This window comes from Mustela nigripes, chromosome 5 (assembly GCF_022355385.1).
Source record: "Mustela nigripes isolate SB6536 chromosome 5, MUSNIG.SB6536, whole genome shotgun sequence".
Classification (NCBI taxonomy): domain Eukaryota; kingdom Metazoa; phylum Chordata; class Mammalia; order Carnivora; family Mustelidae; genus Mustela; species Mustela nigripes.
This window is the reverse complement of record NC_081561.1, coordinates 61,855,230-61,879,864: the sequence shown is the minus strand read 5'-3', so window position 1 is coordinate 61,879,864 and position 24,635 is coordinate 61,855,230. Positions and strand designations below refer to the sequence as shown.

Here is a 24,635-nt window from a genome sequence, read left to right as displayed (position 1 = left end):
TTCAATTTAAAGCGTATTTTACATTTCCAACAAACCAAACATACTAATTAGGACTGGACTAGATTCCTCGGACTTTGAGCTCAAGCAGGCAACTTAGAGTAAGGATGGGGGACTGAGCGGATCCAGAGTTTAAGGGCGGGGATAAAGATTGAGAAGGGATGCATCGCTAGGGTCTGTGGTTGGGAAGGGGCCGTATATGCCAGAGAGAACGGAAAGAGAAGGGGGCGCTGCCCTGGAGACAACGTTCCCCGCCCCCTTAGAGGAGGGCGAGGCCCGTGCCGCAGGCCCAGGTAAGCCGGTAAGAATGCAGCAGTCTCGGAGCCCCGGCGCGGGTGCGTCCTGGTGACTCAGCCCTTGCCAGGAAGGGGGCGTCCACTCTGTTCTCCGGAGCTCTCAGACCACAGCCAGATCGGTGTTGGCTCCCGGGGCGTCAGGCCCGGGCCCCGCAGCAGTCAGCCGGGCCCTGGGAGCGGGACCCCGCCTCTTGGCCCGGGAGCCCCGCTTCCGGCCGCAGCCACCTGGGCTCCTCGCAGGTCCGCTGCCGCGGGTGGCGAGAGCGCGGAGAGAGCCGTGGGGCCACGGCGGTCCTGGCCACGACGGCGCCGCAGGGGCCTTTGAGCGGCGTAAGTAGCGACCGCGGGGGCTGGAGGAGGCCAAGGAGAGGCCCCGAGTCCCTCGCTTGGCCCCCCGTGTCCCAGCCCCCTGCTTCGGGCCCGGGCTGGAAGGCGGGACTTGGGGAACTGGCCCGGCGCCGGCGCCGCCTCCCTAATTGCTCACTGGCCGGCGTGGTGGGGCGCCCAGACTCGGCTTCGATGCGGCCCAGGTCAAGTGTGGCGGAGACGCTGGCACCCCAGCGGCGGCCCCACCTGAGGACCATCCCACCGGCGCGCCCAGCACCAGCCGTTGAGGCGCAGGCTTCAAGCCCTCCCCCATTCTCGGGGACCTGACCCCGGGGTCGTATTGAGGGTTCTCGCCCCTGGGCTGCCTGAAGGCGACTCCTCCCTGTCCCCACGGCCCCTAGGAGGGAACCAGCTCACAATTCCAGATGTGCCGTCGGGCTGTCCCTGCCTGGAGGGGCCCCTTCTCTCCGCCTTCCCCGAGCACCCGCAACTTGGAAGGCCTCGGATTCCGGTCTGGAGCCAAAAGAAGGGCTGAACTCGGAGAACCTCTCTTTGCCTCCAAAGTTGGTCTTCTGACACGAATTCCCACGCACAGCTGGCAGGGCTGGGGGGATTAAGGATGCTCGGGACTGCTGCAGGACGCGGGAGGCTAGATGGTCACTAATTACCGGATTTCCCTGAGGGACAGCTTCTGGAGGGGTGGGCACGAGGTCTGTGAGACCCCCACCCAGGGCGGAGACCGACAGGATGTGCGAAGGGTGCCCGAAGACCTTGATCACTCCCGTCTTTAGGACTACGAGATTTGGGGCCACAATTATTCAGACAATTGGCTCGAGGTGGCTGTGGTCAGAGAGGTTTCTCTCTCTCATTCTCCTGATTCTCCGCAAACTTTTGCAGAGTTTAGAGCAGGAGAAGGCGAAGGCGCAGCTCCTCGGGCGGCCCCTCGGGACGTTGGGCCTGGGCCGAGCGGAGATTTGGGGAGACAGGGGCCCAGCTCCGAGGTCGCGGAGGAAACGCTCGGAGTCGGCTTCCTGTGGGGGCTCGGGCTGCGGCGTCCCCGCGGACAGACGTGTCCGGCCCAGGCAGCGCCGATCCCGGCGCTGGAAGGGACTGGGGGAGGGGGGAGGGAAGGGAGGAGGGGGCGACGGGGAAGGCGAGGAGGGGGCGGGAAGAGGGTGGGCCTGGGAAGAGGGAAGGGAGAGGCGAGCGGGGGAGGAGCGAGGGGGCCGGAGAGAAAGAAGAAGGAAGGAAGGGGGCGAGCGGCTCGAGCTGGCGCCGAAATGGGAGAAAGGAGCGAGTGAGAGGGGAGGGGGCGCGGGGCGAGCGGCGGGGAGCCGAGCAGCCTCTCGGCTGGGGCGCCCTCAGCAGGCGCGCATGGCAGCCCCAGCGCAGTGATCCCCGCGGGCCGAGCCGGTAGCGCACAGCTTGCTCGAGTAAGTTGGTCGGTGGCCGCGCTGAAAAGTGGGGAGGCGCGGGTCTGCGGCCGAATCACCCCCTGCGCGTCCTCCTCTCCCCTGCTCGCGCAAGGGGAAGGTCGGCCCCGCCCGCTGAGCCCTCTTTTTGGCAGGTCCCGGGCCGATGTCCCAGGTGAGTGGCCAGTGCCCCCCTCATTGCGACGCGCCCCATGGAGCCCCCAGCGCAGCCCCGGGCCCAGGTAGGACCGCGGATGGAGAACGAGGCTGGAAGGGAGCGGGGCAGGCGGCCCAGCTGGGCCGGGCCGGGGGTGGGGAGGGAATGGGGGTTGTGGGAGTTGGTGGGGGGATTGCTAATTCTCACTCTTCCTCCCTGAGACGCGGGGATACTGTTCTGGGGAGCTTGGGTGGAGGTGGAAATGAGGAGACTGGGTATCGGGGACCAGGTCCAAGGAGAGTGGAGGGCTGGGGTGATGGGGGCAGGGCCGAATGGAGACAGCGGCTCTGCCAAATTGGCTCCATCTACCCCCACTCCCAACACCAGACACACACACACACACACACACACACACACACACACACACCACCGCGGTGTCTGTCCGTCTGGGATTTGTGTCCCAGTCGTTTCTGCCCAGTGTGTAAATATTTATGGGGGCCTCAGACGGGGCTTGGGGTGTCTGAGTTTCTCTCCTTCCCTTCCCCCAACCCAAGGAGAGTCTAGCGCTTCCCGAAAACTTTTGTCCGCTGAAAGCAGCTCCAGGACCTGGCCCCTCCCCTCCTTGCCATCTTGTCTCCCTCCTCTTCCTCCCTACCCGGGCCTGGCCTGTCGCTGCTCCCACCCTGCAGGCGCGCGCGCTCCCGCCCAGACACACACACACACACACACACACGCACACACGCACACACGCACACTCACTCCAACCAACTGCCCACAGCCGGAGTGAAATGCCCCCACCCCCAATTCGCAGGGTCTTTAACCCCACTGGGATTTCTGCAGGAGCCTCCCAACCCTGGAAGGCTTTGTGACTCCCTGAGGGGTATAGGATAGGCACTCTGGGGCTGTGGCTCTCGGTCTATTTTCCTGACTGTGCCCATAAAGGCTGAGGCTCACAGTGGCCCGCAGTGCCAGGGAGAAGTCAGGAGCAGCTGGGAATTGTCCAGGAGCAGTGGGGTGGAGAGCAGGAGTCTAGGCCCAGATTTCTGGACTTCAGTCCCAGCAGGTTAGTCTCAGTCTTCTGTCTTCCTCTCACCCACCCCCACTCTCCCTTTCTCCCCTCTTTGTGTCTCTGAATAAGAAGGTCTGGTCCTGGACCTCTGACACTAACTCATTGCATGGGCTCAGACGAGTAGCTTCCCCTTTCTGGCTTCTGTCTGCACATCTGCCCATTGGGCCTGTGTGCCTGTTGGAGAGGCTGTCGGCTCCCCAGGTCTACCTGCTGCACACCCAGCCCCAGCCTGGTGGGGCATCTCCTACAGCAGAGCGAGGACAAGTGGGAGATGGCTGGCCAGACTAATGTGTCTGCTGAGTATCCCCGCTAGCCGTCAGACTCTCTCCTCTTGGTGGGGCCCCTGGAGCAGAGACTTCTGGAGGATGAGCTCCTCCAAGAAGTGGACTCCTTCAGCCTGGAAAGAGAGGTTGGGGCGGGACCGGCAAGGATCTTTCTCTGTGTCTGGGAACCTCTCTCCCTTTTGGCCTCTCTCACCCTCCTCACTGTCTGGGCCTCTCCTCTCCCACCCTTTCCCTTTGCTCTGACTTCTTTCTCCGCTTATCCTTTTCCTCTGTTCTCTCCCCCACTACCTCCTTGCAAGAACTGCTGCCTGGAATGACCCATTCTGAGTCCCAGCAGGGAGAAGAGGGACTTCACTTGTTGGGATAGGGTTGGCCACCTGGAGGGGTAAAGCCCTAGGCCGTAACTTGAGGCGCCCCCTCCCACCCTCCAGGGGCCCAAGGAGCCCCCTCCCCAGCCTGGGCTGGGCCAGACAATGTGGCTTTCATAACTCGAGGAGGCCTGGCTCTGCCGCCTTGGGAGAATGAGCCCTGCTGCCCAGGAAGCCCAAACCGCAGGAGACCCAGCCAAAACCCCACAGACGCCTGAAGCAGAGACCAGAATCCCCCACACTCCCTGCTGAGCACTGCCCCTGGGGGCCTGGCTGGTAGGACAGCCAGGGAGCAAGTCACCCCCGCCCTCAGCTGCCCAAGATGCAGACAGGGTGCAAGGGGACTCAGGACACCTCTGATTGGGGCAGGTGGCCAAGCCCCCACACCTTCAGCTCTCCCCAGTGCCTCCTCCCCACTCACCCCTGCGAGCCCACGGAGAGCCTGGCTCCCTAACCCACAGCAGATTTCTGTCCAGCACTGAGGCGTCACATTCCTGCTCTTGGTTCTAAATTGAATTTCCTGGGGAATTGGAGCCTTCAGACCTAAAATAAAACCAACCCAACCCAGCCTAACTGGCCAGCTCAGGCCCTCGTGAGCCCAGTGGCAGGGACTGTGACTGGTGTATCACAAGGATGCATCCAATGAGACCAGATTCTCGCCTTCTTGGGGTTTGGAGCCAAAAGCCACCTCTAGTCCTCACCCCCTCATTCTCTCCTTTGCCCCTGACCTGGGGCATTTCCAGTTCCAAGATTCTGTCCTTAGCAACAGACACTTGCTGAGTGCCCACTATGGGTGCAGGGGTGAATTGTGCCACCACCCCAAGAGATGGAGCTAGGGAGGGCTGCAGTTTGGCTGAGGGGCCCGGATTTCACTACCAAGTTCTCAGTAACAAGAGCATGCTAAGTGGGTGCCAAGTTCTCAGTCGATGGACCACTCTGAAGAGGGACCGTTGGCTTGAGTATCAAGGGAAGGCTTGCTAGAGGAAGAGGGCAAGCTGGAGCTAGACCCTGAAGGAGAATCCGGCTGGATTTGGGGAGTGGGAGAGGAGAGGGTTAAAACCTTCTGGTTAAGAAGAATAATGGAAGCATGGGTGGATTGGTCAGAAGGCCCAGTGGTGACCTGGGGCCATGGAATGGTGAGGCTGCCAAGAATACAGGTTTCCTGCCCATTTATCGGGCTGAAGATGTAGACTGAGACCTTGAATGCCAGGCCAAGGAGAGACTGGAGTGTTGGGTTCTATTCATTACTCTCTGAGCAGAGAGATCTTGGACCTCTCCAGAGGTATTCAGAGCTCCCAGGGGAAGCTTGGATCCACTGTCCACAAGACAAGGGAGAGGTCTGGGCTTGAGTGACTAGAAACTAGAGTGCCAGAACAAAGGTCCTGTGGGCACTTTCCAGGCTTGGGGTGAACCCATTCCACCTGGAAGAGGTCCCTCCATTCTTCGGCTCCTCTCACATTGGTGGACAGCAGGCAGCCAGAAGGATCCTACCAGGCTTCTGCCCAAGTTATGAGTCTCTTGGCCTTCCCTCTTGGGCTTCTGAGTTTATTTTTTTATTTTTTTTTTTAAGATTTTATTTATTTATTTGACAGACAGGTCACAAGTAGGCAGAGAGGCAGGCAGAGAGAGAGAGAGAGAGAGAGAAGAGGAAGCAGGCTCCCCACAGAGCAGAGAGCCCAATGCAGGGCTTGATCCCAGGACCTTGGGATCATGACCTGAGCTGAAGGCAGAGGCTTAACCCACTGGGCCACCCAGGCGCCCCTGAGTTTATATTTTTTAAGATTTTATTTATTTATTTGCTTTAGAGAGAGCATGAGAGAGTGAGCACAAACAGAGGGAAAGGCAGAGGGAGAGAGAGAGGGAGAAGCAGACTCTCTGCTGAGCAGGGATTGCCCCCGCCCATTCCATGACGAGATGAAAGGTGGGACTCAATCCCAGGACTGGGAGATTGTGATCTGAGCTGAAGGCAGAAGCTTAATCCCCTGAGCCACCCAGGTGCTCCTGGCTTATGGACTTAAACAGCACGTTTCCAGTCCCTCCTGGGAGATCTTTCCAGAACTCAGGGTATTGGCTCCAAACCTATCCCATGTTAGGGAAGAAAGTGCATGGAGGCAAAGTGGCTGCTGCCTTTATACATTGCCCTCTTGCAGATGGAGACCCTAGAAAGAAGCACAGGGCCGGGGCTTTGGCCCAGAGACACCACCAGCATGTGTGACCCCCTGTGCACATGAGAAAAATATGACCCTCTGGTCAGACGGAGCAGGGATGTGGCTGGGCAGGTAGATGGCACCCCCAGGGAGGTTGGGGTCCTGAGTGGGGGCAGGCACCTTTATGCCACACATGAACTGCACATGCACAGCAGAGCCCTTGGCCTTTGCTGGCCACCACTTCCTTCCAGCCCTCTCCACATCTCTATCCTCTGGAACATTCCTCTGGGAGCTTCCCCACCGAGACATTCTTCCCTCTGTGGCTGAATGGTGGGGGCTCATGGTCCCAGGAAGGAAAGTGGGGCTCCTTTGGTCTCTTGATGGTTGAGGCCTGGAGCTCCACCTGTTGTCCAACTTTTCTGCTCTGTGTGCTTCTAGGGAGAGCTGTCTCTTGGCACCGGGCCCTCCGGATAGGATCCCTCCTTCAGAGCTCTGGTCTTCCCACCACTCCTTAATGCCTTCTCATTCTGCTTCCGTGTCTCTGCCCACTCAGCATGGGTTCCTCTTCTGTCCAGCATCTGCTGGGTCACCTCCTGGCTCCAAGAGACCCGTGTCTCTGTGTTTCCAGGTCAAGGTGACTGGACTGGATTGTCCTTCCTCCCTGATACCCTCCTGAGGTACGAGGCTCACCCTAGAGCGGCAGGTTCCCTGCAGGAGGGCCTCCTTGGGACTTGGTCTGGGATGTCTCCTTGTTCCCAAGGCCTCAAGGTCACCAGCCCTGTAGGTGACCTACAAGGAGAGGCTGCCGGAGAGTGTCGACACTGGGGGAGGAGGGCAGAGATCGGGACTGGTCTCCTTAAGCCCTCTGTTCACCTTCATCCCTCTCCAACCGTGGACGGGAGCCAGGAGAGCTGCAGTCCTGGCTCCTTCTACGACAGAACTGATGGTGTCATCCCCATGCACCCCAGGGACCTCAGGAGGGAGCCTGGGAAGCCACCACGAGGCCCCAGTTCTCTAGGCTCCCCAGCCTCAACATCACCAAACAGCGGGGCTGCGGCTCCCCTTGCTCATGCGCAGCCACCCACCCACCCAGAGGTTGGCTCCTGCTGCTCTTCTGGAAAAGTCCTTTCCCCCTTCTTTGCTGACCCAATGTGGGCACCACCTTCTTTAGGAAGCCTCCCAGACACACACACACACACACACACACACACACACACACACACTCGCACATGACATGCACGTGCACCCCTGGGATGAGTTCCCCAGGGTCTGTGCCTCCACAGCACAGCGTGCCTTTTGCCCCTCAGTGTGTGTGACAGCCCCTCCACTCCCACAGACGACTCCTGGGACAGTGACCTCCTCTTCCTCATTTTGGTGTTCCCAGCACTTCACACATTGCAACGTACATCATAGCTGCTTCATAAATGTTAAACCAAACAGCACAGAAAGGGAGGGAAGGAGGGAGGGGGAAAGGAGGAGAGGAGGGTTGGAGGATGGGAAGGTTCATGAACGGCCCCCTGCATGCTTCATTTACTCTTGGAAACCCTGAGGGATAAGCATGAAGGCCACCAATCTTTTTTTTTTTTTTTTTTTTTTAAGATTTTATTTATTTGACACAGAGAGAGAGCGAGCACAAGCAGGGGGAACAGCAGGAAGAGGGAGAAGCAGGCTCTCTGCTGAGCAGGGAGCCCGATGCGAAACTTAATCCCAGGACCCTGGGATCATAACCTGAGCCGAAGGCAGACGTTTAACAACTGAGCCACCCAGGCGCCCCACCACCACCCTTTACACGCACAGAGTCCTGGTAACTCGCCCACACTGGCTACTGGTAAACGCCAGGGCTTGGCTCTTCCAGCTCCTTGCCAGGCCTTTTTCATCGCACCACACGGGAGAGACCACACTGCCCATCAGGGCCACAGCCCGGTGCCTCTAGGGCCAGAGGCTGGAACTGGGCAGGCCCCTCCCTTCCTAGAAATCAGGACCAAGCTCTGAGCCTCAATCTTCATGCCAGCTTGCCATTAGCCCCCAGGAGCCCCGGCTGAGCTGTAGGCCAGGCTCCGGGCTGGGAGAGGTACCATCCAGCAGGCATCACTCCGCCATCTCTCCTGCGTGTCATCTCAGCACCCCTGCTCTCCTTGCCGCAGCCCTGTGATCCTCCAAAAGCCATTTGACTCCTGTCTCGTGAACCCAGGAGCGAGGGGGCTCTCAACTGACCCCAAGAGTAGATGGGGGCTGGATGGAGCCCACGCCTCCCTCTCTGGAGCAGCTGGGGTCACCAGGAGGCGTGCCCACCTGTAACTCTGCCACACACCCCCAGAGCTTGCAGGAGTCCAGGGTCCCTCTCCCGCCCCAGCTCCTGTCTTCAGAAATGTCCTGTTGTTTTTCCCAGGCAGGTGTGAGCACGTCCCTCGGGCCTGCTGTCTCTGTGCTACCTGTCTGGGTCCCCTAGGGCCTGGTCCCCCTCGCCATGGAGGACGGGAATCTTTGGAACAAGGATTGCTCAGGGCCCCCCGTGGGGGTGGGGCAGCTGAGCCCCTGGCTGGTCCCCTCCCCTCAGGCTGCTCCCAGCGCCCAGACCTGCCTGCCCCACCCTCACTGGCCCCCCGGATGGGGGCCTCCTGCCTCCTGTCCTGGCTGGGCTTCGTTTGGAGACAGCTCAGACACGTCCAGTGTGTGGAGGCCCCTGTGTTTTCTGTGACTGAGTCGGTTTCTATTTCCAAGACTAGTCTTTGTCTATCTCTCGTCGCCCTGGGTGTGTCTCTTTCGGTCATTTTGTGTGGTGTGCACGGGCGGGTGGTGAACATTTAGTCTCTGGGTTCCTGCCCTTTCTTTTCTTTCTCTGTCCTTCTCTGTCTGCCTGTGGCTCTCCTCTCCCTGTGCCCTTGTGGTCTCTGTGTCTCTCTGAGTCTCTCATTTCTGTGTCTCCCCTGCTCCCAACATGGCATGTGGTGGGGCACCCCCTCGAAGCCCTCGTCCTCCCTGACTGCACAACTGGGGGTCTGATGAGAGGCTCGGGCTGCACCCCACACCATGTGATTGCCGGCCGGACCCCGGGCCCCGGGTCCCTGAGCTCACCCTCCCTGCTTACCCTCAGGCCTTCCTACAGCCCTGGTGGCACTGAGGGATGGGAGCCCAGGCCCCTTTCTGCCTCCCTCCCTCACCTCCCATCCCCCCTCCTCTTCCCCTGGGCCCAGGGGGGCCCTAGTCCTGCTGCCTCAGGGGCTGGGGTTTTGAAGGTGGCTCCATTTCTGCCTTCCGCCCACCCTACGCAGAGGGGCCGAGCTGGTCACTGTAATTACATGTGGCTGCGGTCCGCCTCTTCCCAGCCTCTTGGGCCGGCTCCCTGCCTCTCTTCCTGCCTGGCCATCCGCCTCAGGCCCATCATTCTCCTCACCCCAGGTCTCTGACTCTCCCACTGTCATCCTCTCTCTGACCTGTCTCCCTCTCCCCCTTGCCTGCGCCGCACTCTCGTCTCTGTTGCCTCTGCTCCTGACCCCCCCCTTCCCTGCCTCCCCCTCACTGACTTTCTGCTGAGTCTCCCTCACAGACAGACAGGCTGTCTGTCCCTGGGTTCCTGGGGGCTCCCTCCTTCGGCACCCAACCCCGCCTTCTGATGCTTGCTTTCTCTGCTTCTGCCTTTCACTGTCCCATTGATTCTTTCCCTCTCCCTCACGCTGGATGCCTGTTACTACCCCTCCATCACTGCCAGCTCTCTGTCCTTTCCCGCACCGTGCTTCTCTCCACGTCCCTTTCTACGGCCCACCTCCCGCTCCTGTCCTTGACAACCACACAGACACAAGTGTGTGTGTGCACACACTCATATCCACACATATACACACACACACCCTTGAGCACTCCTGCCTTGCCTTTTGGGAGTTTTCCACTTTGGAACCTGGCACCATTGCCAGATAGGGTCAGGGCTGGGTAGCTGGTACAGAGAGGCAGAGAATGAGGGCTCATGGCATTCTGGGCTGCGGGAAGGGGACCAGGGCTGGGGAGACAGGAGGGCACTGGGAAAATATACCTTGGTCTTGTGCTTTTTCTCTAGCCCAGATCCCATTCCTCCTGCCTGGGCTAGAGGTAGTAACCGGATCCACTCACCCTGTGGAGGCAGTGCTAGAGGACGGCTCCCTGGAGGAAGCGGCACCCCCCATGCCCCAAGGCAATGGCCCTGGGGCCCCTCAGCCCCTGGACAGTACTGACCTCGATGTCCCCACAGAAGCTGTGACATGTGAGTCCTAGGGGTCAGGGGATGGGAGTGGCAACATGTAGGAGTCGCGCCAGGGAATACTATCCCTTGGGCTGGTGGACATGCAGTGGGTGCCCATGGGAGCCTAGCACTGGGCCAGAAACTTGAAGCGTGGGCAACAGAAAGGTGTAGGTCACGGTCACCGTCATTTTGTCTAGGAAAGAGACCTCCACGTACAAAATGTTCAGTATAACATTAGTTCACAAGGAGGGTGGACAGGCTCCAGGCAATACAGTTCAAGAGCAGAGGGCGTGGGGCCATATGAAAGGAGGAAGAGATCTGGGGGTGCTGAGGGCTAGGAGCCAGACCCCATCACAGCCCCACCCTCCAGGGTGTCGAGGATGAAAAGGAAAGAGAGCAGTCCCGGGTTACTCTGAGCAGAAAGGAGCCTATTCCCAGTTTTGGTTTAAGGCGTCCAAGGAGGTTCTAGGAGAGAGAGAACTCTCCTCCATCCCATCCCCCTCAGGAGCAGGGGAGGGGGCAGCCAGAGTCGTCTGAAATTAGTAAGATCTACCAAATCTAGAGACACATTTGCACTTTCCAACTTTCTTTCCCTGAATGATCTCACAGACTCTTCAGACCAGCCTGTAGTAAGGCAGCAGGACAGCAAGTGCCAAGCCCATTTTACAGATGAGGAAACTAAGGCACGCAGCACCACTCAGCCTGGACACAGCTGGGGATCTCAGGTCTCCTGGCACAGGGCTCTTCCCTGTGCCTGCCTCCTCAGCTGGCATGGCTCAGCGGGGAGCCGCCTTCAGCCAGGGCATCTGGGGCTAAGTTGGACTCCCTGGAAGTCAGGGTTACTAAATCCTGCTAGCACACTGCCCTCAGCCTCTTCTAGACACACCCACCAGCCGAATTGAGAGAAAGAGGTCAGTGCCGTTGCCTCAGAGGAGGGGTCCTGGCTGGGAGCTGGACAGACACCTCTGTGTCTGTGGGCCCAAGTGTTTGCTCTATGACTCAGCCCCCACGGCCACCCCCACGGCCATGGCCACAGGCAAGCTCTGTGTCTATCCGAACCTCCAAGCGCCCTCAGCTCACCACACACTCCCACCCTCTGGTCACTGTGCCCATGTTTAGGCATCAGGGCAGGAGGCACGGAAGCTGGCCAAGGACTCAGGCTGGTCTCCCACCGTGGGACCAAGAAGGGAGCGGGATGATTCAGGCCTGGCTGCTTCCTGTGGCCTTACCCCTGTTTACCCAGATGCAGGCACCAGCCACACCTCAGGGCCAAAGGTTCCTGGCATGGAGCTTCTCCAGAGCCCTGTCTCCCATCCTCCTCACTCCCCACCTGGGCCTCAGCTCCTTTCTCCCAACCTCCATCCCCTCCCTGCTCCACTTCCTAGCTGTGCAAACTCGGCCTCTGTTTTTTCGTCATCTGTGAAATGGGGCCAATGACAGTAGACCTATCGAGATGCGTGAAGAAGCTACTCCACAGAAAGCTCTTGGCACGCTGTTGGACCTAACAACAGCCCAAATGTATAAGGTATGAGTTCTAGGATGAGGGATGGTTGCGATAGCAGCTCCGTCCCTAGCCCTTCCTCTCCTAGTCTCTGCCCCACTCTGCGCTCTGAGTCCCAGCTTTTGGCCTCCTGGCTGGGCCCACATCTGACCCTTTCCAGCTGTGGGACCTTGGGCAGGGTCCTGTACTTCTCTGGGACTCAGTTTCCTCATCTGTGAAAGGTGGATACCACCCCAGGGAGAAACTGAGAGGCTTGGTGAGAGAATGGCATGTGGAGCGCTTAGAAGGGGCGCTGGCAAGCAGGAAGTGCTCCATGATGGGAGGTCACTACAACCATTCTGTAGAAGGCGCAGCCCTCTCCGTCAGGGGAAGCAGTGATGCTGCCTTCCCCTCTCCTCAGCCTCCAGGGCCCCCTCCCCTCCATACCTCCCCCTACTACAATATAAACCCAGAGGCCTGGCCTGGAGGGAGCTGGGGACCCACACCTTGGTGCCCAAGAGATGGAAGTGCCCAACATCTGTGCATTTACAGAGGGTCCAACCCAGGAGCCAACAGCCCACCTCTCCATGTCACCTTCTCAGCCCCTCCCCCAAACACACACACACACACACACACACACACACACACACAGCCCCCTCTCTTGCAAACAGAACCATGTCATCCAGATGAGCAAACCCGAGGTAAGGAGAGGGACTGGGTGCTTTCGGGGGATCCCCAGGGCCAGCTTCCCTGGATCCACTGGTGAAGCTGGTTTGGACTCTCACCCTGGAATGGGGACTCAGGGAGTTCTGTCCTCGGGGATCCCCCACCACGGGTCTCTCCCCCTCACTCAGACCCCCAGGGTCGCTCCAGGAGACTTATTCTGCCAGCCACCCCACAGAGGCAGCACAGGGTAGGGAAGCTGGGGTGGAAGAGAAGAGATAGAGGGGCTGCTCTGGAAGCGCCTGTGGAGCCCAGGGCCAGGGCGTTCATCTCTAAACAGATGTTTCCAATAAATCACCCAGCACACCAAGGGCAAAAACAGCTGGGGGCTTGGCAGGGGCCAAGGTGAAGGTTAACTGCTTCACTGCTGTCCTTCCGCCCCCCAGCCAAACAGTCCTTATCCCCTCACCCTGACCACCACAGCCACTCTTGCCAAAACCCCAGGATCCCAAAAGCAGGAGAATGGATTGCAAGTGGGGTAAGAAGATGGGGTCCAGGACTCTGAGCCCCTGTGATTGCCTTGCACCTCCGTTTCTCCTGGAATGAGCACTGGTCATGAGCCAGGCTCAACTCTGTTTCCTTGTGTGCCTCTGACAAGTCAGTGCTGCTCTCTGGGCCTCAGTTTCCCCATCCGCAGAATACAAAGCCAGCTAGATGACCTGTGGCATATCTAAGAATGAAGCAGGCAAGATTGGGGCAGAGCTGTGGGAGGCCGTGCACCCCCCACCCCCATTAACCTTTCTCATCATCTCTCTAGGCCAGCCTCAGGGGAACCCCTTGAGCTGCACCCCACTAGTGGCGAATGGCTCAGGCCACCCCTCAGAGCTGGGCAGCGCCAGACGGGCGGGGAATGGTGCCCTAGGTGGCCCCAGGGCCCACCGGAAGTTGCAGACACACCCATCTCTCGCCAGTCAGGCCAGCAGGAAGAGCAAGGGCAGCACCAAATCTACTGCCTCCCAGATCCCCCTCCAGGCGCAGGAAGGTAAGCCCCCCTGCCTCCCTGGGAGAGGCCTCCCTAGCTGGGCCCCTCCAAGCATGATGGCGGGACAAGCAGCAGCCTCTTCAATGGGTCGCTGGTTAGAAGCACAGGCTCATTCCCATGCCAGGCCTCCTGGATCTGAACCTTTGGGTGGGGCCCAGGAGACCGGTTTTAACACTGCTTCCAGGGAACCTGGCCAGCTACACCTGCTGGGGAAAGCTAGGCATACCTGCCTTCTCAAGACCAGCCCCTTCCCGCCCATGCTCTCCCAGAGTTGCTGTAACAAGGAATGAAACCATCTGGGCTGAGCCAGCGTAAGCCACTCTGTTTCTGGAAACACAATTTTCCTCAAGGTGTAGACCGCCTGTTTCATGAGAGCGGAACACCTGGCAGAGTAAAAGGTGCAGCATCGGATACTTAACTGGGGGCATGGTGAGGGCCGTGTGGGGCGGTGGAGAGGCAGAGAACCCATATACATCAGCCGTCGTTCCTGCAATATGGGGTCCCCTGTGGGGCTTCCCTGGGCAGCCGGCTTCCCTGCCCCACCAGGCATTAATTCGGCATGGGGGACGGCTGCCTGGAGGTCAGTGGTGCTTCACCTTAACCGTTACCCCAAAATGTTTAAGTGCCTCCTGCCCATGCTGGGGGACTCCGTGTGGTCTTCTGCAAACAGGATTCTGGGTACACATTTGGACGTAACGTGTTCATCGGCCTTCCCACAGAACAGATTCTGCCCAATAGTCTGAATTATGAAGGGAATGTTCATTCATTTAAAAATGTACTGGGCATCTGCTGGGAGCCAGACACTGTGCTCCGTGCTGGGCACCCAGTCCCTGGCCTCACAAAGCTCACGTGAGAAAGACACATATGTAATCACCATATGGGGTGACACATACAGTGGTAAAGCCACAGAAAGCAGGGGACACCCACACAAGCCCAGAGAGCTGGGGAAGGGAGTCTGGGAAAGCTCCGGAGGTGTATGGGCCAGTCTCAAATGGTGAGTAGGAGAATCTAGCCACGGAACCTTAGCACAGACATGAGAAATGGCTAGCTTGGCTAGATTATGAAATTCTAAGTGAGGAATGGGGGGCGGTGAGACTCCACACAGGCAGGGGCTGTGGGAGTGGGAGACACTTTGTAAACTACACTGGTCTTACACTTCATCTGGAGGGAATGGGGTGCCCAGGTGCCTGAGTCGGTTAAGGGTCTGACTCTGAATTTTGGCTCAGGTCATGACCTCAGGCTCAGAGGATCGAGCTCTGCCTCTGGCTTCGAGCTGGGTGGGGAGCCTGCTTCAGCCCCACACACTTGAAGTGCACACCTGGGCGCTCTCTCTTAAAAAAGTTTATCTGGATGGCAATAGGGAGCCGTGGAAGGATTTCAAACAAGGTAGTGACTTCATCAGATTTGTCCTTGAAGAGAACTGCCTTGTTCCATTTGCAGGTAGAAGGCAGGGGTCCCGGCTGTACGAGACCCCAGTCCCTCCACACAGAAATGGGGTGGAACAGTCAGATCCTCCATGGCAATGTGAGAACCCCATAGGGCCAGCAGCCTTGTGGCAGGGGCCCACCCGGTCAAGGGAACTGGCCCCTCCTCTGCTTGCCCAGCCCCTGGAAGGGATGCCAGCTGAGCATCCGGGCCGCCCAGTGAGCAGTTCAGAGCATGGGCTCCAGAGCCAGCCTGCCTGGTTTCAGTTCCCCGCTCTACCACTTCCCAGGTGGCTGCCAAAGGATAGGCCCACACATTCGTTCACTTACCATCTCTTTACTCAGCACCTCAGTGTCAGGCGCCTTCTATGGACTTGTATCACTGACTACAAGGGACAAAGATGCCTGTCCTCTGGAGCTTACATTTTAGTGGAGGGAAAAGCCGTGTAGTGTGGTGACAGGTGATAAGTCCTTCCAGGAGAGAGGCGAGGTGGGCCAGAGCGAGGGGCTGAGGGTGCTGGGGTGGGGATGGTAGGTTGCCGTGCCCACGGAAGGTCACCGCAGAGTGATCTAGGAGGACAGAGTGCAGAACGAGACCAGATCTTACTCCTAGAGAGGTGGAAGCCACCGGAGGGTTCTGAGCACAGGAGGGACTCCCTGGACTGAAGTTCTGCAAGGGTACCTCTAGGCTAGTGCATGGCGGGTAGGTGCAGGGAGGTATAGTCATGGATGGGGGCTGGGGCAACCAGAGAGACGGTTGTTGCTGTGGGGCGGGGGGGGGGGGGGGTGAGATGAGCAGAGTGGTAGGATTCTGGGTGTATTCTGAAGCCACTTCTTTGTGCCTCAGTTTCTTCATCTGTAGAGTGGGGCTAATAGTAGTTAGTTGCAAGTTTACATGAGTTTCATTCATGCCAACACTTAGAAGAGTGCGTGGGACATGCTAGCTAGGACGTGGGTTTGGTAAATGAATGACTCAGGGTGGTGAAACGCGGGGACTCAATCCAGACCACCTGGGCTCGGACCCTCGCTCTGCAGCTAACTGGGCAGGTGCGTGTAACTCTGTGCCTGGGGGTTATCAGCCGGAAAGCAGGGCACCTCACCATCCCCATGAGTCTGAGCAGTGGGAGGGGAGCCGAGCACTAGGCGGGAGCCCTCTGCGGCTGGGTCCCTCGCCCCCCGGGCTCTCTCACCAGCCCTGTCCCCCGCCTGTGCCCGCAGACTGCTGCGTCCACTGCATCCTGTCCTGCCTGTTCTGCGAGTTCCTGACGCTGTGCAACATCGTCTTGGACTGCGCCACATGCGGCTCCTGCAGCTCCGAGGACTCGTGCCTCTGCTGCTGCTGCTGCGGCTCGGGCGAGTGCGCCGACTGCGACCTGCCCTGCGACCTGGACTGCGGTATCGTGGACGCCTGCTGCGAGTCCGCCGACTGCCTGGAGATCTGCATGGAGTGCTGCGGGCTCTGCTTCTCCTCCTGACCGCCGCCGCCCCTGCAGCGCCCCTCGCGCAGTGGCCTGGGAGGTGGAGGGGGTGGGGAGGAGGGCGGGACCAGCTCCGCGGAGGGGGGCGGGGCCGCCGCAGGGCCCCTCACCCCACGCCTCCACCCGGCCTCGCATTGCCGGGACTCGCAGCCGCGCCGACAACCTAGGGGGCGGGCCGGGGAGGGAGCCGCGCCTGGCCCCACGGCCTGGGCCGCAGAACACTGTGAAAGTGGGAGGGCAGCAAAGGGGGCGGGGGGAGGCGGGGCCGGCGGGTTGTGCGCTCCTCTACCTCTCACGGCCCCTGCGGCCCCGCCTCCCGCCGCCCAGGCTCAGCAAAATGTGAAGTGAGACATCCCAGCCCGCTCTGGGCCACGCCCTTCCCCAGCGTCTTTACCCGACCCTCGTGGGGGCCTGACTTGTACGGTGACCCCCGAAGTCCTCCAGGGGGCAGGGCTAAGCTAGGAGGGACAGGAACGGTATAGAAAATACTGGAAGGGGAGAGGGAGGGAATGGAGGGTGGGCCTGTCCTATTTGTTGCTGTAAATAAAGTTATTTGTCCATCTCAGCACCTATGAGAAGTGTCCATAGAACCCCTAGTCTCAAAAGCAAACACTCCCCCCTCCCCCAACAGACACACACAAAGCCCCCAAATGATGGGGGAGGCCTCCCTGCCCTCTGGGGTCCCTTTCCAACTTCATGTTCCCCTCGAAGGCAGTAAGAAGAGAGGTACCCACTCCTCACCATTTTTTCCTTCTTCACACCAAAGGGATGGGGAAGCCCAGGGAGGGAAGAGTTAACCCTTGGCATAGAATTAATTAACAACAGATGTGTTCGGGGTTTGATTAATTAATCTCTTGCTGACTCCTGCTTCTCGAAGCCCTTCTCTGTGATGGCTCAGAGGCTTGGGTGCTGCCCGGGCCAGCTCTGGCCCGTTGCAGTCTGGGCTTGCTCCTGGGCTGCTCTGGGAGCAAGTACGGCCTGAGTAGGGGGTCACGTGGCCCAGCCTCAGTCTCCCGAGTGTCAGGGGCCTGATGAAGAAGAAAACTGGCGGGACTAGCCGAAGCCTTGGAGGCCATGTGGCTAGCACCTTTGATGTCTGTGGGGAAGGCAGCCCTGAGTACTGCAGGGTTCCCCTGGGGGAGAGGGAACAGCTGGACTGAGCCCTCCCCTCCCCATTCCGGGCCTGGAGGAAGCCAGTAGGGGTCGAGGGTGAGTGAGAGGACTGTCCCGTGGCTGGACTCGGATCATCCTGAGGAGAAGACAGGGCTAAAGAAGGCCTCATAAGGTTGAGAAATTGGTGGGTACTGCTTCCAGACAAAGGCTGGAGTGGCCCGGAGGGATTCTGGAAGGAAGGAGGGAGCTCAGAAAAAGGGCTGATGAAATGGGAGTGTTTCAAGGAAGGCCATATGGGGGAGCAGCCCAGGACTGGAGGGGGTCTGGTTGCACCAGAAGGATGTAATAAGGAGGGGTGAGAAGGACTGCCCAGACCAACGCTTGCCTCTCTTACATCTCCCCCCAACAGGTACACAGCCCTCACTTTGCCAACACCAAGGTTTCCCTGACCTCTAGAATCTCGTAGGACACTCAGGACACAGGAAGGAAAGGACCTGTCCAGGGTCACAGAGTCAAGACCAAAGCCAAGAGAGAAGCCCTATCTCCTCAGGTCCCCAGTGTTCACTTACCTATCTGTTGATCTGAATACTTGTGTTCAGCGATTGCACACCCAAAGTACAAAAGCCTCAAAAGTCTCACTTGTGCATACACAAGCATATACACCTATTTTCTCTTATCTCTCTTTTTTTAATATTATTTATTTATTTATTTGACAGAGAGAGATCACAAGTAGACAGAGAGGCAGGCAGAGAGAGAGAGAAGCAGGCTGCCCGCTGAGTAGAGAGTCCGATGCGGGACTCGATTCCAGGACCCTGAGATCATGACCTGAGCCGAAGGCAGAGGCTTAACCCACTGAGCCACCCAGGTGCCCCTATTTTCTCTTCTTTTTCTCTTTTACAAAGATGTCAAAATTCTCTACACGTTGTCCTGCCCTGTTTTTATCGCTTGACCATTGGTCCGGGGGATCCTCCTTAGCACAGCAAAGAGTGGCCTGGAGTCCCACGGAAGGACCAGCGGCCACCTGGTTACCCAGCTCCTGCTTAGCCCCCTCCCTTACTCCTCTCTGACCAACAAGGCTGCACAAGCAAGCTGTGTCCGTGGAATATTCCTAACGGTGGGGCTGCTGTGACTCTGACAGGGCCGCCCCATCCAAGTGGCACGCCACGGCTCACAAGGCCACAGGAGCACCACTTCTCGACCGTGAGGAGGGCGGACAGGGTTGGGAGGGGACTTCCAGGCAGTCCCTGCTCCACCTCAGGTCTCCCCCAAGGCTGGGGCCAGGAGGAGGGGCACGGTGCGCCTGACCAGCTTGAGGTCTGGTCCAGGTGGGCAGGAAGGCCCCCTCCCTGGCCCTCTCTCCTCCTGGGGGCCTTGGCAGGAAGAGGCGCCTCTTCCAACCCAAATAGTGATTTCCTGCTGCAGGCTCCGGGCTGTTTTCTTTAGGACAGTGGCTGAAACCCGAGAGGCTGGGCCGGGTGGGGGCCAGTTGGGGCCGGTTGGGGGTGGGACAGGAGCAGGGTTCAGCCAGCCTTCCCCAGCACACACACACACACACACACACTCTCACACTCACACCTACAGACTCTCCTTACAGTCACGTAGTCACATACATTCCACAAAGTCACACACATCACACTCGCACACACAGCACACGTGCATGTGTGGGCACTCGGAGTGCGCAGCCACGGAAGCCACGGAAGCCACGGGCAGCTCAGCCTGGGGCTGTGCGGCAGAGCCTCTCTCCACCCCTCCCCTTCCCTCTGCTTCCCCCAGCCTGGCCCACGTGGCCCTCAGCTGGGCAGGAAAGCCAATGACATTTGTCTTTGAGGCCACCCACCCACCCAGTCCCGCCCAGATACCCTTCCAGGGCAAGCTGTAGTTCTGGAATCTTCTTCCTCTGTACTCCATAGCTGTTCTCCGTTGGCTCCCCGATCTGCCTACACCCTGGCCGGTCTGAGCCAGGAGCCCATTCTAGCCCCAAGGAATGGGGGTCTCTCCCTTGGCCTCAGTGTCTTTGCATAGACCGTAGAACATCAGTGAGACTTGGAAATGTAACGGTTGCCACGGTGTTCAGAAAAAGAGCCCGCCTCTCTGGTTTCCCTTCATCTGTGAATCAGGCGACAAGCCCCGCTTTGGCCTGGGAGATTTCTTGCCTGGCCAATCCTCATGGCCTGAGTTGTCTAACCCAAGACAGGCATTACCACACTTGTGCAAGGAGAAGGTGGTGAGGCCAAGATAACTTGCCTCTGACCAGGACTGCCCGTGACCAGTGGGTGAGCTTGTGTGCCAGACTCAAAAGACTGTGCCCCAGGACTGAGCAAGCAGTTAAGCTAGGGCCTGGCTAATGAGAGGAGGGGTGGACAGCCGGGCCCTCTGCCTGCATGGCTTCTAGCAGCCTCTCTCCATCCTTTAGCACATTTAATTGATGTTCCCGGTGCTGGTACCCAGAGCCAGGCAAACTGAGACTCAGGTCCTGCCGAACCGGTAGCTACAGGACTGCCAGGAGGGGACTCCTGGAAGCAGCCTCCCTGCCAGATTGCCCACAACCAGTCATGCCCTGGGTCCTCTGCCAACCGTCCACCGCCACCACCATTGGGAGATGAGGCAGCCGTGGGGGACTGAGGGCTGCTCCCCGAGGCTCTCGGGACAGCTGCTGTAGATAGAGCAGTGGGACAGTGGTATGGTAGCTCCTGGAACTGGCCCTGAGCAGGAAAGGAGCCTCAGGCAACACATGGGGGCAGCAGAGGGTCCAGAGATGGCAGACCCTGCCCCTTGTTCACCTCCATGTTTATGCTCCTTTCCATATCCTGACTCGACTGGAATGATGTGCAGACACGGCATAGTGGGGACCCATGACCCCAGCCCTCCTGTTGACCCAGCCATCCCTTCACCCTTCACCTCCTGCAGAGAAAATCCTCCTCCCAGCCTTCCTTGCTCCTCACTGGTGTTACTACCTCTCCCCAAGCCTGTACTGACCTCCATAGTCCACAAAGGCTGCCATCACTCAGTATGCCTCATCCCCTCCTACTGCAAGTGCTAGGACTATGGTGGGCCCTGGGGCATGAGGAGGGAAAGATAGCCGTGTTCCTGTGCTGTGTCTACCCGACCTTTCTCGTTTTACCACCTTGAGGCCCCAGGGTCCTCATCCCTGGGCCAGCCACCTTGTCAAGGGATGGGGGGCTTTGATGGGCCAGACCTCTGTGGCCAGGGATGGCAGGAGACTTGGCTGCCCTTCCAGAACCATGTGGGATCCAGGAGGAGAGGCTTCCCAAAGAGGCAGGGGTGCTGTAACCAAAAAGGGGGGAAGGTCTGGCAGATGAAAACAACAGAAATCACAATGGGGCAGGACTCCTGGATGTGGATCCAGGACGGCACCTGGTTCAGGAAGGCCTGGCTGGAAACCCCGAATTATCAAGGGCAGCTCAGGGCACTTGGCCAGAGAAGAGAAGTCAAGGACGGCGGCCTTCAAATATCCAAAGCCCAGGAGGAGACTGAGGCTTATTCTCGGGCTCCAGCAGGTAGAGGAAGACCCAGGAGCAGACATAGCGAGAGAGAGCTCCCAGCCCCAGCATGAAAATGGCTGTGAGAGTGAGAGCTGCCTTGCCATGGCTGGCAAGGGAGGTGGGTGCGGCCTCCCTCTTCCCAGGACTGTTCTGGGGGAGAGGGTATAGATCGGTCCCTCCCTGGGGTTGACGGGTGGCAGGGAGGACAGATGGTGGGGTTGTGTCAGGTGGCCCCCTCAATTTCTGCTAACTCAGACCTTCCAAGGCTCCACAGTGCAGACAGAGATGGGCTGATGAGAGAGAAGCAGAGATGGAAGGATGGAAGGGGGAGGGGATAGTGAGGGGACAGTGCAGACAAAGTGTCCACAAGGCCCTGGAGACAGAAAAGCCATGCAGGCAGGCTGCAGGGCCGTCCCTCGGCTCCTCCCAAGGTCGCCAGCTGCGGGCTGTGGGGGCCATGATGCCCCTTATCCCAAGTCCCTCCCGTACTCGGAGCCTTGAGCACCGGGCAGCTTGGCATTCATTAGGGGCTGGCTAATGGCTCGGAAGATTGGCCAGGGGCGCTGCTGAATAGAGACCTCGGTGAGATTTATTCCTAATTATCTCATTTGTCTCCCCCCATTACTCTTTATGGCTGGAATTTATAGGGCCATTAGTGGGGCCCAGCCAGGCCAGGACGAGCTTGAGCCTTGAGATGCTCCATAATAATAACAATAACAATGCTCACCCTCGCCAGATTAATGGGGGGTTTGTCTTCCTGTCCTCCCCACCCCCTGTCCTTGCTGCCCACACATCCCTCTCCCCTCTGGGACCCCTGTCTTCAGCGCCAGGTCCTCAGCCACCTGTGGAGTTCAAGTCTGCGGCCTCCCCGCCCCCTCTCCACCCCATTTGGGAGCTTCAAGGTGGCAGTAGGGAGTGTGGATTCCAATGGCAATGCCTCTGGGACAAGCCTGTGTTGGTAATGGATGTATCAGTAATGGATGAGTTTGGTTATAAACAGCCGAAAAACCAAATAAAGGTGGCTTAATCTGTAAAGACAGGTATCAACTCCTTACCAAGAAGTACAGAGCTAGGTGACCCTGAGCCGGTCGAGAGGCTCCAAGATGACTCCAAGGAGCCTGGCTTCCATCCTTCTCCTCTGTCATCCTCAGCTTGGGGTTCACGCTTCCCCTCCTGGTCACAAAGTAGCTACCATAGCCCCAGGCATCGAGCTCACACACAGTGTCCACACCAAACAGACAAAAAGACAGACGGGGAAACGAGGGCTTCTCCTCTCACACCTTTCACCAGGGGAAGGAAATCATTCCTGGAGGCTCCTCACAGGTCAGCCTACACCTCTGCTCAGACTGGGCCACAAGCAGTCTTAGCTGAGGCTCCCCCACAAGCAGTCTTAGCGGAGGCTCTCCCAGAAGCAGGCCCTAGACAAGGCAAGTATATTTCTTCAGAAGGGGATTTCAGGAAACAGCAGCCGGGAAGCAGCAGAGAATGAGACCGGGAGGGAAGGCAGCCAATAAAGGGTGTGTTCATTGGTTACCCCTGTGAACAACCGGCACCCAGTCCCAGAGGACACGTGTGTTCAAGGGAGCAGTCGCTGGCAGAGGGCCGTTCCCAGAGGAGTGTCAATTTTCTGGTGCTCGCTACCCAGTTGCACTGCTGGAGGAAGAGTTCAGGCAAAGGGATGGAGATGCAGGCAGACAGAGGTTGACCAGCAAACACTTCACTCACTCACATAAGGCCTGAGCCAACAGGTGGCCCCATCACCTGGGTCTGCCAGGACCGGCATCGGGACCAACCTGGACTCACGGCTTGGTAGGGAGAAAGGGGCTAGCCAGCAGGGAGGCTGCCATAGGGCTGGCGCAGCCTTTCCCCATGGCCTCTGTGTGTAGGCAGAATTCGCTGTCCTCAGCGCTCACTGTGGGACGTGAGATTCACATGGTGGGAGAGGATGCTGCAGAAGACAAGGGTCTCTCCAGGAAGAAGACGGAGCTCCTATTCAGTGAATAAATACCGCATTGATTCTCTATTGTTATGAAACAAGTAAACCCAAACCTAACAGCTTGAAACAATAATGAATATTTATTCTTTCACAGAGTCTCTGTGGGTCTGGAAGGTGAACATGGCCTGAGCTAGGTGGGTCAGCTTCAAGGTCTCTCTGGAGGTCACTGTCAGGACGTTGACCAGCTCCAGTCATCTGCAAGCCCGATGGGGTGGTGGCTCCCTCATAGGGCCAGCAAGTCGCTGCCAACTCTGGGCAGGGACCCTCAGTTGCTTGTGTGTCCAACTCTCCAGAGGTCTTTCTGAGTGTCCTCACATCATAGCCAGCTGACTTCCCCCATGAGTGACCCAAGAGACCAAGGTAGGACACCACAAAGTCTGTGATGACTTGGCCTCAGAGTTCCCCACATCTTGGAAGCTGGGTACATATATACTATGAACCAGGGTCCACAGCCTATTTAATCTTCATTCAGTTGTTGTTAGAAACCCACGTCTAGTGCTTATCACATGCCAGGCTCACGCAAGTGCTCAGCGCACATGGGCCAGGAATCACTCTCCCCATCTTACAGAGAAGAAAAGAGACTTGGAGAAGCGACGTGTTTAGGATGGTAGCTCTCATGAGGCCCAGTGCCAGGCTGGACCTCAAGTTTTCTGGCACTTGGACGTGTCTCATTTCACCACACTGCTTTCAAGAAAGCAGAATGTGCCCAGAGTCAGGGGTCCTAAGCTATGATTTAGACTCTCTGTTCGCTTGCTGTGACACCTGGGCCATCCCGTCCTGTAGCAGACGGTGTTGATTGCCTGCCTATATTCATTAGGATTATGTCTGCTGTAAGCTTATTTCTCTGTCATGTAGATAAGCTTGGAGACAAGGGTACAGAGCTGGGAGAGTGCTCTGCTCCTGGAGGTTCCCAGAGACCCCACGCTCTTTGGAGCTCACCACTCTGCTATGACCCTTGTTCTCATGGTGCACTGTGGTGGCGTTCACATTCCTGCCAGCAAGTGGGGAGAAGAACAGACAGGAGAGCAAAGGGCATGTGCCAGAAGTCTCTTAAAGAAAATTCCTAGAGGCTGCTGTGTGCAACTTCTGCTTGTTTGGGAGTTAGTCACACCATCGTGCTCAGCTTCAAAGGAGGCTGGGAAGTGTACTTTATTCTAGTGTACTCTATGTCCAGCTGAAATTGCTATTATTTTGGAAGAAACAGAGAATGGATATTGGGAGATGGCTAGCTGTTTCAACTACCCTACCCCACAGCCTCTTCTTTTTTTTTTTTCTTTTTTTTTTTTCTTTTTTTTTTTTTAAATAGATTCCTGATTAGTTCACTCACCTCCAAGCAGCCATGAGCTTCCATGATAGCGGGTCTTGGCTCCAGGAATTAAATTATGATTGATCAAAGTCAATTATATGGTTTCATTTCCTTGCTAGTGATTTATTTTGAAAAGGGTGTGTGACACCATCTTGGCCAGGGAGAACCGAAAGTAAGTCTCAGAAAGCTCTAGGATGTAAGACGGGAATATCCCCATTTCTGCCCTTAGTGTTTATTGTCTGCATGGAACCTAGGTGGAAAGGGCTACCTTAGGGGTATGAAGGGAGACAATCTAGGAGGTCAAGATTCTGGAGTGGAAAGAAGAAAAATATCTGCTCCTTAATACACCTTTGAGCCACAGAT

At 58.0% G+C, this 24,635-nt stretch overlaps 1 protein-coding gene across 3 annotated transcripts; it reads left to right on the top strand.

Moving 5' to 3' along the window:
- The first annotated feature begins 327 nt into the window (after positions 1–327).
- On the top strand, positions 328–16,391 carry MDFI (MyoD family inhibitor). Of its 3 annotated transcripts, none has more exons than XM_059399083.1 (5): positions 328–623; positions 2,188–2,274; positions 10,106–10,288; positions 13,228–13,452; positions 16,095–16,391. In XM_059399083.1, exons 2-5 carry the CDS (start codon positions 2,199–2,201, stop codon positions 16,349–16,351), a joined length of 741 nt encoding a protein of 246 aa, XP_059255066.1. In that variant the 5' UTR covers positions 328–623; positions 2,188–2,198; the 3' UTR covers positions 16,352–16,391. The 3 variants fall into 3 exon arrangements, with proteins under 3 accessions (XP_059255066.1, XP_059255068.1, XP_059255067.1); XM_059399085.1 differs by lacking the exon at positions 328–623 and adding an exon at positions 707–1,183; XM_059399084.1 differs by lacking the exon at positions 328–623 and adding an exon at positions 1,885–2,053.
- The last annotated feature ends 8,244 nt before the right edge of the window (positions 16,392–24,635 follow it).